The 17,356-nt window shown below is 39.5% G+C and overlaps 1 protein-coding gene across 1 annotated transcript; it reads right to left on the bottom strand.

Moving 5' to 3' along the window:
- Positions 1-3,531: 3,531 nt before the first annotated feature.
- On the bottom strand, positions 3,532-16,786 carry LOC142832579 (uncharacterized). The gene is given in 7 exon segments (XM_075943128.1): positions 3,532-5,704; positions 5,706-7,222; positions 8,476-8,602; positions 10,790-10,907; positions 14,009-15,403; positions 15,645-15,772; positions 16,598-16,786. Coding segments are annotated over 4 exon segments (1,752 nt in total). The 5' UTR covers positions 10,820-10,907; positions 14,009-15,403; positions 15,645-15,772; positions 16,598-16,786; the 3' UTR covers positions 3,532-5,626.
- Positions 16,787-17,356: the final 570 nt, after the last annotated feature.

Raw genomic sequence — 17,356 nt, forward strand, 5'->3', positions numbered from 1 at the left:
CCAAAGCCAGCTGGACTGGAACTGAATGAGCAAACTGGTCTCTCTGAATGTGGCTGACAATTGGGACGGACTGAGAAGCCAATGATAATGGCACTGGGATTTATCTCTACTGCGTATATTGTCTTTTTGGGATCCTAGTCTATTTGGGTGCACACCTTCCTGAGCCTGGATGGAGGCAGGAGGGCCTCGGACTTCCCACAGGGCAGGGTACCCTGCCCTCTCTTAGGAATGGACAGGGAAGGGGGAGGATGAGTAGGGGAGCAGGAGGGAAATGGGAGTAGGGGAGGAAGTGGAAATTTTGAATGGTATTATTTATAAAGCAATAAAAATAAAATAAATAAAAACAAACAAACAAATAAACAACAGAACAGGAAAGCTAATTGCTAAACCAGTTTAACACCCAACCTTACTGCCTTCCTCAGTTCACAATTCCTATGCTCAGACTCCAGCACAGATGTGAGCCTTCCAAGTAAATATCTGTGCCTTATTGGGATGTAGGATGTCACACCGATGTCTCATCCCAGGGATTTCAACATGTATTTTTAACAAAATTGATTTTAATAACTAAAAATTTGCATAGATGGCACAGAGCTTCAATGCATCCTGCACCTAGTAAACACTATTGCTAATTTAATCTTACATGGTGTGAAAAGGCTTGCTTAATTAATTAACCACTATTGATGCATTATTATTAACTAAGTTTATACTTGAGTCAGAATACTTTTTTTTCCATAATGATCTTTGTCCCTTCCAGAAGGCTGTACAGATTACCTATTCTGTCATTGGTATCATGTCCTCTTGGCCATAACAGTCTCCGATTTCCTTGCTTTTGATGATATTTGTGAACTGCCCTGTAATGGATTTGTCTGTTGCTTTTCTCATTATTAGGCTCTGGCTGTGTGTGTGTGTGTGTTTTTTTTTGGGGGGGGGGTGTCTGTGTTTACCTCATAGCTGTTGGACATAGCTGTTGGCTTAACACACATTTAGATGCTGTTAATCTTGAGCACCTGGCTAGAGAGTGTTTGTCAGGTTTTCCACAGTAAAGTTACTCAGCTTTCCCCTCTTTCTGTCCTGGTCCCTTCCTAAGTTGCCAAGCAGAGACATGAAAAGTTAGGAACTTTCTGGTCTACCCATCTGTGAATGGCACCCTCGCACTTCCACCTCCACAACTCCCACAACCGTGCCTTTCCTGCCATGATGACTTACCTCCAGCAATGTATATTATACCACAACTGTCCCTTCCCTGCTGTGACACCATCCCTCCTGTAACATATTCTATGCCTTCTCACTACGATGACATACCTCTGGTAACATACATCCTGCTGGCAAACTGGCCTGTGATATGTGAGCTCGCTGAGAAGCTAGCGCTACAGCATTGTTACCCCACCACCACTGTTTCAGACTCAGCTGTTTGTCTCAATGTCCTCCAACGCCCTTTGTCTGGAAATGGGCTGGACTCACTAACTGTATGACAGAGAAGAGAAAGAACATAAAAATAATCCAGGAGATAAGACGTTTCCTCGAGATCAGCTAAACAACCAAGTCTTTCTCATTAGGATTGCTACTGTTTGTCATGTACAATAAGATGCCTGCAATAGGAAGAGGAGCTGGGAATACCACCATAAGGCTCTCGTCCATGGAAAGGATGGAACAGACTTTCTCAACTGTGAACTCCAACTGACTGCTTCTGTGTCCCAATTTGGTTCCTGGGAGCCCGATGACAATTGATGACATTTTCTGTATCTGTTATTTATTCTTTCACTTGGAAGCCTCATTTAAAGGAACAACTCTCTATGTCCACAACTCTCTATCAGGAACCCCAGCTGCCTGCCTCACCAGGGCCTCTCCAGTCAATTTCTGTTGAATGTTTTGAACACCCAATTTGATTATGTTATACTTTCTCTATATTTAGTGAATTCTTGTTTTTTCTTCCTTTTCCTTTGATTTGCTATATACTTCATAAAGTTATTTATTCTCATAGATCAGTGTCCAGGCCATAGAGAAAAATCGAAACTTGTCCAAAATCAATCGTCCCCTACCTAAGAGAGAGAGAGAGAGAGAGAGAGAGAGAGAGAGAGAGAGGGAGGGAGGGAGGGAGGGAGGGAGGGAGGGGGAGGGAGGGAGGAAAGGAGAGAAGGAGGGAGAGAGATTCTAAGTGGGGCATGCTGGCACACACCTGTAATCTCAGCATGTGGAATGTGCCAACCTTAGTTAATAGCAAGTTCAAGGCCAGCTGGGCTAGATAAGAAGTGATCTCAGAAATCAAAAGAAAAAAATGAGGAGACAAAGGAAGAGCAAGAAAGAGGGGGACCGAAAATGTAGGAAGAGGAGGAGGAGGCAGAGAAGGAGAAGGGAGCTCTGCTTCACTTCCGGAAGTGAACTATTTACATATATTGGCTATCCTTTAGAAGTAAGGATAGCACTCTGAATCTACACACGCCTGCATTGTCCCTGCTCTTGTAAGATTCCCAGTTCTTCGTCTATGGCCCTAGTGTTGCCATCTGTGTTGAAGTTGCTCATACTGACCAGCTGGTGTCAAAAGCTCCACCCCAGACTCTCCTCTAATGCTTCCACAGGCAACCCTGAAAACCTGCAAGTTCAGCCATTAGCCAGCCATCTCTTTCTGTTACCAGTACATTCCATCTAGTCTTCCACTAAAGAAATATTTGTGTTCATCTTCTCTCTGGTCTCATGTCTGACCTTATTCCAAGAGGGATTCATTTTGATCAACACCTGCTGTCTATCAGTATTAAGGCAATCCTTTTCCTGAGCTGTGAGTTTGTGAGATTATCATTAAAAACTTCACTCTTATCTCCTGATGGCATATGAGTTGTTCATTCATTATGGACTCCTATCTCAAGGTTGCATCGCGCTTTTGAGGCTATCCTTCCTCTAAATCTCATTCCAGGAGGGTAACTATTATTACCTGCCTTTCATTACACAACCACTGAAAATACTCGACATACACATTTCACACAATGCTTAATAAAAGTTTAGTCAGGGAGGCATGTGATGTTCCCCTTCAGTAAAACATGTAGATTAATGCTGGAAACCTTGAAATGAGGAAATACTTTATATAACAATTGATCAATATATATGGCTGTGAGCATGCAGCCAGAGGCAACCCAGCCAGTCCATCAAAAGAGGTTGATGAATAAATGATACAATCAGAAGAATGTGTGAATGTCTTTTTCCTAACCCCCTCAGACTGAAAAGCTCTTAGCTTCACCAGTAATACAGCTACCCCCCGAACACCGAGCTGCCTAGAGGTTGGTTCCCAAAGCAGCAAGACTATTGAAAATATATTTTCCTATATCTCAGGCAACCTCTGTGAAATGGTCTTTTAATTCCAAAGAAGTCATGGCCTACAGGTTGAGAACTCTAGTATCAAGTTCCTCTTTATAAGTTCAGAGAAACAAGAAGCGAGTTAAGCACGTTTATGAGACACATTTTGTGGGGAGATGCAACATGCATATGCATCTATTCACCCTAACTGGAAAACTGAAAACTCAACCAAGTCCAACCTTTTTAATCAAAGAGTTTTATTGGAATTGCTTACAGAAATAAGGGGAGGCGGTTAATTACAGGAGCACGAGAGACTCACACACAGTTCCTATGATGAAACTCAAAACCTGCATGTGATACAGCTTATGCACAATGCACACCTGGAGCACACTACACATCAGTAGGCAAACCCACAAGTTAAAGAGCATCCTAATGACCAAAATCCTCTTCAAAGGGACATGACTTCCTGAGTTTCTTCATTTGAGTTAAGAACACTGAATCCTATCAATTTCAGAGATGTATTGAAGTTGTTTTGAGTGGTGTATTTCCTGCCTTAATCAGCTTCCCTCCAGAATGGATCATTCCGATGTCCAGAAATTTGTTACACAACTACATATAATTAACATTTCTCCATTTGGTCTTTATTATGAAACATTTGAGGTTGAACAAGTAAAAGGTTTTGATGAAACTTGTTCTACATTTTCCCATTTTTCTCTGCATTAACTCCTGATGTTTTCTAAGATTTGAAATTAACTTAAAGGCTTTCCCAAATATCTCATGTTCACAATGATTCTCTAGTGTGGAGTCTCAAGGGTAGCTAAGAACAGACCTTGGTTTAAGAACATCCCAAATGATTTTCCATGGTAACTTGTCTCACTGGTATAAATTTTCAGATGTTCTCTTAGAGCTGAGAGGCTGGTAAAGACTTTTGCATATACATTACATTTTTAAGTTTTCTCTACCACATGAATACTATGATCTGTTCTCAGGGTGATTTTATAGATAAAAGGATTCTCATATCCACTACTATGGTTGTTTGAATAGGAATGGCCCCAATGTGAATGATTGGCCCATAAGGAATGGCTCTATTAGGAGGGACGGCCTTCTTTGAGTTGGGGTAAACTTACTGGAAGAAGTGTGTCACTGTTAAGGTAGGCATTGAAGTCTCACATATGCTCAAGCCACACCTAGTACATAGCTTATTTCCTGCTACCCAAGGATCGTGCCACAGACGTCTCAGTTCATTCTCTTGCACTATGTCTGCATACATGTCACTATGTTTCCCACCATGTCAATGGACTAAATCTCTGAAATTGTAGCCAGCCTCAGTTAAAAGTTTTCCTTTAAGAGAATTGCTTCAGAGCAAAAAAGCCTAATGAAGACAACTACACTTGCAAGGTTTATCTCCTGAACGAATTCTCTAATATGCTCTTAAAAATGAGCAAACAGTAAAGGATTTCTCACATTCACTGCATTTATAATGTTTCTCTTTAGTATCTATTCTGATGTGTTCAAGTTGTTTTCCTGTCAGCAAAGCAGTTACACCTGACTATGGTCCTATGGCCCTGCATTAAAAACACTGTTGCTTGGGCTGTGGTTTGGTGGGATTTCTGACTCTGCTAGTACTGGCTGTGGCATAGCCAACAAATGTAGCTTTTACCTAAGTCTCTATTGTTCTATTTACCAATAAGGGCTCAGGACTCAGACATTGGGGTGAAAACGTGTTGGAGGAGGCCGCTTGTTTGTTCCCGGCTGCTCAGCCCCGAAATAACCGCACAGAGATTGTATTAATTAAATCACTGCATGGTCTATTAGCTCTAGCTTCTTATTAGCTAGGTTTTATACATTTTAATTTAACCAATTTCTATTAATCTGCATATAGCCACGTGGCAGTGGCTTACCAGCAAGGTTCTGACTTGTCTGTTCTCCCAGCATTCAGTTTTGTTTTCCCGGCCTACCTCTATTCTGCCCTGCCAGGCCAAAGACAGATACTTTATTCATTCATTAACCAATAAAAGCAATACATGTACAGAAGGACTTCCCACACCAAACATGCTGGTTCAGAGAGGCCTAGAGACTCAGCAAGAGAGTGTCTCCCCAACCATCTCCAACTGAAAAGACTGTGAAATTCCAAATTGCTCATCTATTCATTATTGTTCATCTCTGCATCTTACTTTCAATTGCTAATTCCTATTAAATAGTTCTTGGTTTCAGTCCCTGATCCAAGATTAATATTATTAAAACTCGGGCTTCACAGTGTAATCAAATATCCCGGAACGTATTCTAAGAGTTGAACCAAGAGTAAAGGATTTCTCACATTCGCTACATTTCTAAAGTTTCTCTAATGTATGTATTCTCTGATGACCTCTAAGATTGGCTTTCCTGGTAAAGAATTTGTTACACTCACTACATTTATAAGGTTTCTCTCCTGTATGAGTTCTCTTGTGAGTCATAAGCTGGACTTTCTGGGCAAAAGATTTGTCGCAGTCACTACATTTGTAAGGTTTCTCTCCTGTGTGGATTCTCTGGTGAGTTCTAAGACCATCTTTTGTCGTAAAGGATTTGTCACATTCACTACATTTGAAAGGTTTCTCACCTGTATGAGTTTTCAGATGTGTCCTAAGATTTGAGCCATATGAAAACGATTTGTCACATTCACTACATTGGTAAGGTTTCTCATCTGAATGACTTTTCAGATGTGTTTTAAGATTTGAGCTACTGGAAAAGGATTTGCCACATTCACTACATTTGTAAGGTTTCTCCCCTGTGTGGAGTCTCTGATGAGTTCTAAGACTGCTTTTTGTGGTAAAGAATTTGTCACATTCACTACACCTGTAAGGTTTTGCACCTATATGACTTTTCAGATGTGTTCTAAGACTTGGGCTACCTCTAAAAGATTTGCCACATTCACTACATTTGTAAGGTTTCTCTCCTGTGTGGAGTCTCTGATGAATTCTAAGATAGTCTTTTGAGGTAAAGGATTTCTCACATTCATTGCATTTGTAAGGTTTCTCTCCTGTGTGGATTCTCTGATGAGTTCTAAGATTGTCTTTTGTGGTAAAGGATTTTTCACATTCGCTACATTTGTAAGGTTTCTCTCCTCTATGTCTTTTCAGATGATTCCTAAGATTGGGGTCACTTCTAAAAGATTTGCCACACTCATTACATTTGTATGGTTTCTCTCCTGTGTGGATTCTCTGATGAATTCTAAGATTTTGTTTTGCGGAAAATGATTTGTCACATTCACTACATTTGTAAGGTTTCCCTCGAATGTGGATCCTGTAATGTCTTTCAAAGTCTGATGTGTGACAGAAGCACTTACCACATTCTGAACATTTGTAAGGTTTTTCCAGACAGTGGGTTTTGTAATGGACATTGAGTTGTGAAAAATGCAAAAAAGAATTACTACACTTTGTACATTTATAGGTTTTTTCTTTAGTATGGGCTCTCTGATGGCTAACGAGGCTTGAGTAAGTCTTGAAGAATTTTCCACATTTCCTGCAGTGGTGTGGTTTCTTCCCATTATCAGTTTGTTTCAATATAATTTCTCTATTAGAGTGAAAAGCTGGACCATACTTTGTATTTTTCTGTTCTTTCTTTCTTTTCTGAGTACTCTGATTTTGGCTAATGATGAAACACAAATTTAAACAACTTACATAGTCTTCATATTTGCAAAGTTGGTCTCCAGCGTCTCCACTTTTGTGTCTATTGAGGATTGTGGTTTCAACACAGGCAGGAATGTGGTTACCAAAACTGTACTTGTAATTTTCTGCAGTATTCCTTGTACCATAAGGTGTACATTGGCAGGGTTCATGAATCACTTGGCCAAGCTCAAAACATTTGTAAGATTTCTCTTGAATATTTTCATGATCATGGAAAAAAGTCTTTGTGCCTTGGTGCAGGACCTTCTCACATTTATCACATAAATGATGCTTTTCTGAAAAATTAGTACAGTTATGGACAATAGCAATTAATGCACAAATAAAAGATTCAATACCTGATGTTTTCTTAGGTATGACATATAAACTAGTAATCAGAAACAGAAGTCTTAACCAAGGAATTTTCTGTTTCACAATCATTAAATGGATGCTCAAAGAATCTCCAATCTGATCTATATCACACTATGGGGACCAATAATAGCCTACTCATTTTTTCCTTTTAATTTTTTTTTCATTTATTTGACATCCTAATGGCAGTTTCTCTCCCCTCTCTTCTCTCCTGTTTCTTCTGCTCCCCTCCTTTCTGCCCTCCTATCAATTTTTCTTCAGTTTCTGTTCTGAAAATGGCAGGCCTCCCATGGATGTCAAGAAAGCATGGCATATTAAGTTGAGGTAGGACTAAGTTCCTTCCGTTATATTAAGGCTGGGCAAAGCAACCCACTATGAGGAATAAATTCCCAATAGCAAGCCAAAAGTTCAGGTAAAGGCAGTGATGTTAGGAGTTCCACAAATAGCTCAAGCTAGCAACTGTAATATATGTAGACATCTTAGGTCAGTCCCATATATAGCCTTCTCATTCTTATCTAAACACTGTACTTTGAGCCCATAAGACAAACAGGTGTTTGAGCAGTAAAGAACTTTGAAAAAGAAGCTCTGTGAAGGATCATATGAAGAATGTTTCCCCATTTCTTATCTTTTTGAAACAGAGTCACACAGTACAGCTTTCATCAACTAGAAACTCATAAACTAGTTCAGCAGGGAACTCAACATGTTCTCCTGATTCAGTCTCCAAAGTGCAAATATTAAACTCATGCAGTGAAACATAGCAACTCCACATCAAAAAAAACAAAACAAAAACAACACTCTTACAAGCAACAGCTCTTTCTCTAAAACCTTTTGCATTGTTTATAATCAGAAATAGGTGGAGAGCTTAAGCCAAAACAAAATTAAAATATTGTCATTATTAAGAGTACTGTACTATACTTCCTTGCTTTGAATATTCAATATTCTTTGAATATTTAAATTTTCTTTATATATTAGATAGGAGGGCTGAAGATATCACAGTGAATATAGCATTGGTTACTCTTCCAGAGAATACAGAAAATTGACAATGAAGCACCATTAAATAGTTATGTTGGTAACGAGAATTTCCCTCATTTCTGGGATTCTCTAGGTTCGGAGAGTTTACATAGATACAAAGTAGGTAAATAAGAAGAATGAATAAGTAATTCTATAAGAAGAACATTCTTACCCACAAAGAGTAGATTGTTATAATTCTCCAACATCACATCCATGTACAAAGCTCTCTGAGCACAGTCTAGACATTCCCATTCCTCCTGTGAGAGGTCCACTGTCACATCCCTGAATGTTAACAGACCCTGCAATGAGAAATTACCCATTTACCATGCACTGCTTAACAAATGATTTCTTGGTTTAAAAAGACCTAAGGATTTAGAGATATATTCATGGTATAGATTAGCCATGGCAATTTTTAAAGGACCAGAGTTTTCTAGAAGTTCTATATTGCTACTTTCAGAGACAATATATAGACTGATGTTGTACACTGCTTATATCCATTAGGTCTCTCACCTCCAAGAATTTACTGGTGATTTCTAAGATCCAAGTAGCAAATAAGAGATTTCCCACAATCATTAAATTTGAACAATTTGTCTCGAGTTTACAGTCTATAATTTCTTAAAGTTCTTGAAAATGAGGTTTGATTCTCAGCACACTTAGGGCAATACAAAACATAACTTAATCTCAGATCCTTGAAATCCAATGTTCTCTGCTGAAGCATTAATATTGGAGCCGCTACCAGAGACAGACATGCCAAAACTTTGCCGGTAAGCCACAATGATGTGGTGATACACGGCTTAATGGAGATGGGTTAGTTTAGGATATAAGAGTTAGCCAGAAATACACTTAAGCTCTTGGCCAAACAGTATTGCAAATAATATAGTTTCTATGTGGTTATTTTGAGTCTGAGCAGCCGGGCACAAACAAGCAGCCTTCTACTACATGTATGTATGTATGTATGTATGTATAATTGGAATTTTATTTTTTAAAAAAATACTTTATCAAATATTTATTGTCTTGATTGTATTTACAATCTCTGTGAACATTTTGATGTAATATTCTATTATATTCTATAAAATTCTAGATGAATTTTAATTCATTCATCTAACAGGATTTTACCATAGATAAGTATCATTTATGATTACATCCTCATTTTACAAAAACTAGAATACACAGGGTCATATACTGTCACACGTGTGCACCGGAAATGTTAATCCGGAGCCTGAAGACGCGGCTCAGAGGTAAAGATACTTTCTGTTCCTGCAGAAAAACCTATTTTAATTCTTTCTAAACACATGGCAACTACTACAATGTCTGACTTCAGGGATCCAGGGGCATAATTCATCATATAGTGCACATAACATATGCAGTAAACCCTCATATACTTAAATAAAATATTACTGTAAAAAAAGAAATAGAAACATTAAGATAATTCTTCAGAATTTTCTCCCTATGTAATACAAATCTCCAGGGAGAGAAAAAAAGAAAAACAAAACATAGGCTGGAGAGGGCCTTCTTTGACCAAAAGAAAAGAACAGAGTAAAGTCATTAAAAGAGACAGTCGTTTGTGCTTCAAAACTGATGACAGTCAGTCCTCTATAGAAAATTCTTACTAATATATTCTACATGATGACATACAAAAGGTGGGACAGCAGTGCTCATGCCCCTTCTGAAAAATGAAATAAAGGATAGAGAAAATAAGATTTTTCTTAAGAGAATTAACTGCTAAACTTTGAAGAGAATTTTTCCTGAGATAAGTAGATTTCAGTTGTCAATGCACATCACTGTGTGACATAATATGGCAAAAAGACCAACCAGAATACTATAATCTTCATATCTTCACAGACTATCAACTTTCTGGTAAGAGCAAGCCATATATTACTTCTATCATCTACACTCCCTATGGTGCTAAAATATTTACTATTAAGGTTCAAGACAATAAGTCTCTTCTAGCCCTACTTTTCTGTAAGTTGCTCAGTGATATGCGTTAAAAGGTCCATGTAATGGCATGTCCATGTTCATAAACCTGTTCCTGGAAAACTGACCATTACAGATACACAACTATCTGGCACATTAGACGATCCTTACTAATATAAAAGGATACAAGTCCATTCTATGTGGAAAATGGACATCAACATATTTCTTTGAGTGTCATTTACAATAGCTTATGTTTTTAGAGCTTCAAGTTTTAAGTCCACAGAAATTCATGGCCTCACAGTATAAAACCACGTGAAAATATAATGGGACCAGTCTCTGCTATACAGTTAAAATATATAAAGACATAAACTTGAATGTAAATATAATGGGACCAGTCTCTGCTATACAGTTAAAATATATAAAGACATAAACTTGAATGTAAAAGAAGAAAAAGACAAGTAAATTAGGCAAAAGAAACACTTTCAATAACATTGCCACTGACAGGGAATTTAGAAAATAAATGGTTTCAATAATAAAAACAATTTTCAAAGAAATGTGAACATGGCACTGACCTGGGGAGCATTTACCACAGACGCATTCATTCTTCTTGTTGTTGTTTCTGACTCTCTCTCAGAAAACAAAGACTGGAATTCTTGTTGAAGTTTCCATCAAGGTATCAAAAATACAAAACTAAAATTAATACAACTATATTAAGGTCAATGCCAAACCACATAAAAAAGACTGAAAAAAACCCAAAATGATACCAAAAATTTGTCAACATTACTACAGAGAGGAAAGCATGGAAGGATATATTTCGAGTGGTGAAAGAAAATGGCTATGAGCCTGATCATTGCAACCAGAAACATGGGTTCTTAAAATTCATGGAGAAGGAAAGGCATATGAAGAAGGTTATAAATGACATTCAAAATGCACTCTAGATCATAATTAGGAAGAAACAAAACAGAACAGTCAGAGATTTTAGCCATAAAAACCCCAGAAAATATGATATTTTACAAAAGTAACACATGAATAGGAAAGCTGGGAGTCAGATTATTTTCAATACAGATATCAGCAGGAGGAAGAAAATTACTATCCTGATATATGACACTCCCACATCACTAAAGAAACTGCTAGGCCCATTGGATAGGCCCACCCTTAGGTGGGTGGAGTAAACAGAACAGAATGCCGGGAGGAAGAGGAAGTGAGGTCAGACTCCACAGCTCTCCTCTCCGGAGCAGAAGCAGGAGAGACGCCATGCTACCTGCTCCAGGGAAGACGCACACTATGAAGCTCCGACCCAGGATGGACTTAGGCTAGAATCTTCCCGGTAAGCGCACCTAGGGGCGCTACACAGATGATTAGAAATGGGCTAAATTAATATGTGAGAATTAGCCAGTGAGGGCTAGAGCTAAGGGCCAAAGCAGTGTTTAAAAGAATACAGTTTCCGTGTAATTATTTCGGGGCATAAGCTAGCCGGGCAGAGCCGGCGGCTGGGGTGTTGGGGGACGCAGCCCCGCCACCCTTATTACTACACTATCCATAATCTTACTCATAAAAATATTTTCCCAACAACCTGCTACTCAAAGGGAGGACCAAGGGTGGAACTCAGAAAAAAAGCCGGCTACAATACAGAGAGGATCAAGAGATGAGTGACCAGCCACCCAGCAGGATACCTGCTCTCTAGGTCCTTAACATGGGGACAAAACCCTGGGCCCCTCCCCCAACTACCCTCAGCTTCTCAAGCCAGGCAGGAGGAGAGTTTCCTCCAGGTAGGCTATCCCAGTAACCCACACCATCCATCCACTCTGCAAGCTACAAGCCCCACCATGCACCCAAACTTGCCTATCCTCCTGCAACCTTGGTAGAACTGTGAAACACAGCTTGCTAAAATGCAGAGAGGACCAAGAAGTGAGTGACCAGTCACCTGGCAGGACATACCACTCTCTAGGCCCTCCATAGTAGGGCACAACCCAGGGCCAATTCCCCACCGGCCTCAGCTTCTCCAGTTAGCCAGGAGAGTTTCCTGCAGATAGGCTGCCCCAATACACCCACATTCACCAGACCCTGCAAGCTACAAATCCCACTCTGCACCAAAACCTCACAAGGCTCAAAGGAATACTGAAACACAAGCAGCAACTACATAGAGAGGACCACGAGCGAAGACCAAAAGAGTCACTCTAAAGCACAAGCAGGAACTGCACAGACTGGAGCAAGAGAGCGCAGCAGTAGAACAGACCAAGAGAGCAGGCTAAGAGAGACCTCAGTGCCTCCATGAGACACAGACATTGACAGAACAGAGCAGACCAAGAACAGTTCCAAAAGATGCTGACAGCCACTGCAAGGATTGAACCAAGATATAAAGACACTGCTGGCATCAGCATCAATTGAAGAAAGACATGGGTTAGTCCCAATACAAGAATTCATCCAACAACCTAAAAAGCAACATGGTAACAACAGAACCCAGGGGTCATACAACAGGAAGACTTGATCATCCTAACCCAGAAGAAGCAGAAGAAAACAATTTTATACATAATTTTATGAAGATGATGGAGACTTTTAAAGAGAAAAGGAAAAACTCCCTTAAAGATATTGTAGAAAAGACAAACAAAAGTTTGGGGGAAATTAATAAATCCCTCAAAGAAACCCAAGAGAACCAAGAAAAAACAAACAAGTAAAGCGAACAGTTCAAGACATGAAGAATGAAATAGAGGCAACAGAGAAAACACAAACCGAGGGAATTCTGGATGTGGAAAATCTGGGTAAACAAACAGGAACTACAGAGGAAAGCATAGCAAACAGAATACAAGGGATGGAAGAGAGAATCTCAGGTGTTAAAGATGTTATAGAGGAAATTGATTCCTTGGTCGAAGAAAGCATTAAATCCAACAAATTCTTAACACAAAACATCCAAGAAATCTAGGACACCATGAAGACCAAACGTAAGAATAATAGGGATAGCAGAAGAGAAGAACTCAAGCTCAAAGAAAATATATTTAAAAAAAAAAAGACAAAAACTTTTCCAACTTAAAGAAGGATATCCCTATGAAGGTACAAGAAACTTACAGAAAGCCAAATAGACTGGATAAAAATTACAATAAAAATTAAAAAGTCCCCTCGCCATATAATAATCAAAATGCAAAACATATAGAATAAAGAAAGAATATTAAGAGTTACAAAGATAAGAGGTCAAATAGCATATAAAGGCAGACCAATCAAAACTATACTGACTTCTCAATGGAAACCATGAAAATCAGAAGGTCCCGGACAGGTGTACTACAGACACTAAGAGATCACGGATGCAAGTCCAACTATTATACCTGGCAAAGCTTTCGATCACCATCGATATATAAACAAGATATTCCATGACAAAAGCAGATTTAAACAATACCTATTAACCCTACAGAAAGTACTAGAAGGAAAACCCCAACACAAAAATCCTCAGAGTGCAGAGCAAACCAAGACACACAGAGCAAAGCTTGAGTCATCCCAGCTGTGATTTCAAGATGGCACCACAGGCCGACAGGAACGACAGCACCATGACAGTGGCAGAAGAGCAGATACCTAAAGCAATAAGAGCAGCAGAAAAAGGAAAGTACACACAAGAGAGAAAAATTCATAAAATGGTATATGTTTATATTTTCCTTCAGTGATGTTTGATAACGTATAAGGATGATATTCCCCAACTCAAACATGAAGATAGGATACAGACTAAAAAGGAGAGAAAAGACACCCTTGAATCAAAATATATACTTTTTATCTATAAAAAGTATTTCCTTCAAATGTAAGGATACAAAGTGCTTAGAGTGGAGGAATTCTTTTTTTTTTTCTGTGAAGAGGGTTGGTAATAATTATGGTGGGTAAAAGAAACGCTGAATCTATAAAAATACAAAAGAAATATTAACAAGTGATCAAATGGTCCATTTCCCAATAGATATAAACCAAAAGAATACATAAGAGACATGTACATACTGACTCATGGATAGCCTGTCTTGGTGTAGGAAGTCTTTCTGTTTATGTGTTGCTTTCATTGGTTGAATAAAGAAACTGCCTTGGCTTTTTGATAGGGCAGAAGTTAGGTAGGCAGAGTAGACAGAACTGAATTCTGGGAGGAAGAAAGCAGGGTCAGGGATTGCCACCATGGAGCCAGCGGCCAGGTCAGACATGCTGAATCTTTCCCAGTAAGACACGACCTCGTGGTGAACACAGATTATTAGAAATGGGTTAAATCAAGATGTGAGAGTTAGCCAATAATAGGCTAGGAATATTGGGCCAGGCAGTGTTTAAATGAGTACAGTTTCTGTGTAATTATTTTGGGGCTAAGCTAGCCGGGCGGCAATACACAGCCCACCGCTCATCCTATAACATGTTCTCATTCAAACATGTGAAGAAATATAAAAGGATATTTGTGCTCTGCAAAGATTCTATGTAAGTTGTACCCAGATCACACAGGCATTTTTATGTAAATAGAGAAAATGTTCCTAAGATTTAAAAAATTATGAGAAAATTATGAGAGCAGGATCAAATCTAAAGGCAATTTCAAAACATAAAAATTATAGCAATGCAAGCTGTGGAGTGTTGAAGACAGACAATAAGAACATATCAAGACGTAGACAATGTAGATAGAGTCTGTTACTTGGCAGAGATATTAAGCAAATCTTATCAAAATCTTGCTGGGAATTAACTCTATATATAGTCACGAAACCTGCAGGAATGCAAAAATGCTACAAAACCCAGCATCCAGGACAAAGAGGCTTCAATGGCTCTAACTAACCACTGTATTAAAATTATAGTAGTAAACTCACATAAAATTGGTATAAAAACATAATCAGTGATGAAAATAGAGGAAGGGCAGCATCATTCCCATGCAAAGAAAAATAAATTTAGCTCTAAGGTTTAGTACTTAATAAAGAGTGTCAAACACCTAGAATTGGGCAATCCTGAAATTATTCTCAGTGGAATTCTCTAGAATCATTTCTAATAAAATGAATAATAAATGATAATAGTAATTAAAATAATAAATAGAATGAGGCAAATCCAATCTCAGGTCCTCTTTCTACTGTCACTTGAGCCCTTTCCATCCCTTCACACCTTCCTCAATCGCTGTAACATACCTGGATCCTCTCTCTTCACACCAGGGCTCTTTGTTCTGGCTCACAGGTGAGCAGGACTTACTGACAATGTGAGACCTGCATATGGGAAAGAGACTCCTCAGAAAGCACCTGGACCTTTTCATGGAGCAACAACAAAAGGTGTTAACATATACTAAACATGAAGGAGAGAGAAAATATAAAGAACACAGTCTGCTTCTCTTCGGATTTCACTTTATTCTCGAAGATGTGAGACTCTTTCACACACATCTCACACATGTGCAGTTTTCTCAGGAACGCTGAGGAAGAGCAAGGGAGACTGCATGAAAACTATTCTCACCCTCCGAATCCACGCTGCTATACTTCTCCCAATAGAAGATCTCTGCAATACGCCCTATGAGCAGGCTATAGGCATTCCCATGCCTCCTGCAAGAAGTCCACAGTCACAGAGATGAATGTCAACAAACCCTGAAACAAACAAACAAAGTAGTTTCGCCATGTGTATGCACATGGGCAGAGAGCTTTTCTTCAACCAAGGAGGTATATTTCTGATACAGGTGTGTAGTCATAATTATTCAAAAGATGCTTTCTGATTTTCTTTTAATCTGAAGTGACTTTGCTAACTATGAAACAGTATATCGGTGTGATCTGATATACTCTAACTGCATGTATGTTGGGCTTGCCTGGACCTAAGGTGTAGCACAAGAACACAGCATATGAGGGCGTAATTCTGAATGCTGTATTTACATCCCACACTGCATATATTTCACACGGAAAATTAATAGGAAGGAAAGGGTTTACAACCATATCTGTGGAACTCCATAAAATACATGTTTTCCATAAAATATAATCATATGTGCTTGGTTCCTAGTGTGATTATTATCTATATACATCTTTGGCTAGTCTAAAGGGCAAGGGATACTCTCTTAAATAAGCAAGTGGTAAAACAGGGGAGTTAGAAATCATGGATGATTTTAAATTTCAGGAGCGTTGAAATGGCCACAATAGCAAAGAAAACCCTGTTTGCAAACAAAAACAGAATGCAAATGTTTTTCCAGATTATTCTAGGAATTATTTTATGAGAAAATAGTCTTATTTTATGGTTCATAGGCAAGTGGAAAAAAAAAACAGTACTAATATTAAGACCCACTACATAGGATCTCAAATTTACCGACAACGGAAAGATATCCAAAACAAATTTTGAAAGCTGTGTCCTTCTCAGCCGCCTCAGCGAGCACAACCCCTGGTCCCCTCCCCTCCCCTCCCGGGTCCCAGCCCCGCAGCTCCTCTGACCTGGGCCGCCGGGCTGCGGTTCCCCCACTACTGACTTTCCCAGGCCGCCCCGCGGCCACTGCGGCTCCAGGGAGTTTTCAGGTCCCGAGCCGGGTCTTCCTCGCCCAGTTCCGGACAATGCGGCTTCCCAAACCCAACAGGGTCTAGCGGGATCCCCTGTCCCTTCAGCCAGGTTCTTGGAGCGGCTCCTCCTGGCCACGCCCACTACACCGCGCTTCCGGTTACGTGATTCCTGTAAACCCGTCTGCCAGAAGCTCTATTTTTTTAGTTTTCCAAGTCCACCTCACTCTTTTTTTACCCCTAAATTCCGCTAAAGACGCAGGTGTCCCCACCCCGCCGGACACTCGTCCCTCTACTGGGTGTCTGGCTTCCCTGGACCCGCTCTGCGCAGCCTCCCCACATGCTTGCTGCCAGCCTAGATGGCAGAACTGGATCTAGGAGGACGCTGCACCGTGGTATCTGACCCCAACGCTGAGTTCTGAAACTTTTGGATATGTCGCCATTAAAAAGGCAGATGCACGTAGTTAGCATAACAAAAGTTACGTTTTATTATGCTGGTTCCTTTATTTCTTTGATATTTTGCCATTTACCATGATATATGACTCCGGGTTTTTATTATTAAGGCCAATTAGATTTATGCTACAGTAGAGGTAAAACAAATGCTCTTCCAGATAGTTCAGTGAATATCCTGGCAACTACAAGACAAATGAAAGGAACCCTGATAAGGCCGGTCGGTGTTAATAAAAGTTTACTGACGGG

The sequence above is a fragment of the Microtus pennsylvanicus genome, chromosome 1, assembly GCF_037038515.1.
Source record: "Microtus pennsylvanicus isolate mMicPen1 chromosome 1, mMicPen1.hap1, whole genome shotgun sequence".
Classification (NCBI taxonomy): Eukaryota; Metazoa; Chordata; class Mammalia; order Rodentia; family Cricetidae; genus Microtus; species Microtus pennsylvanicus.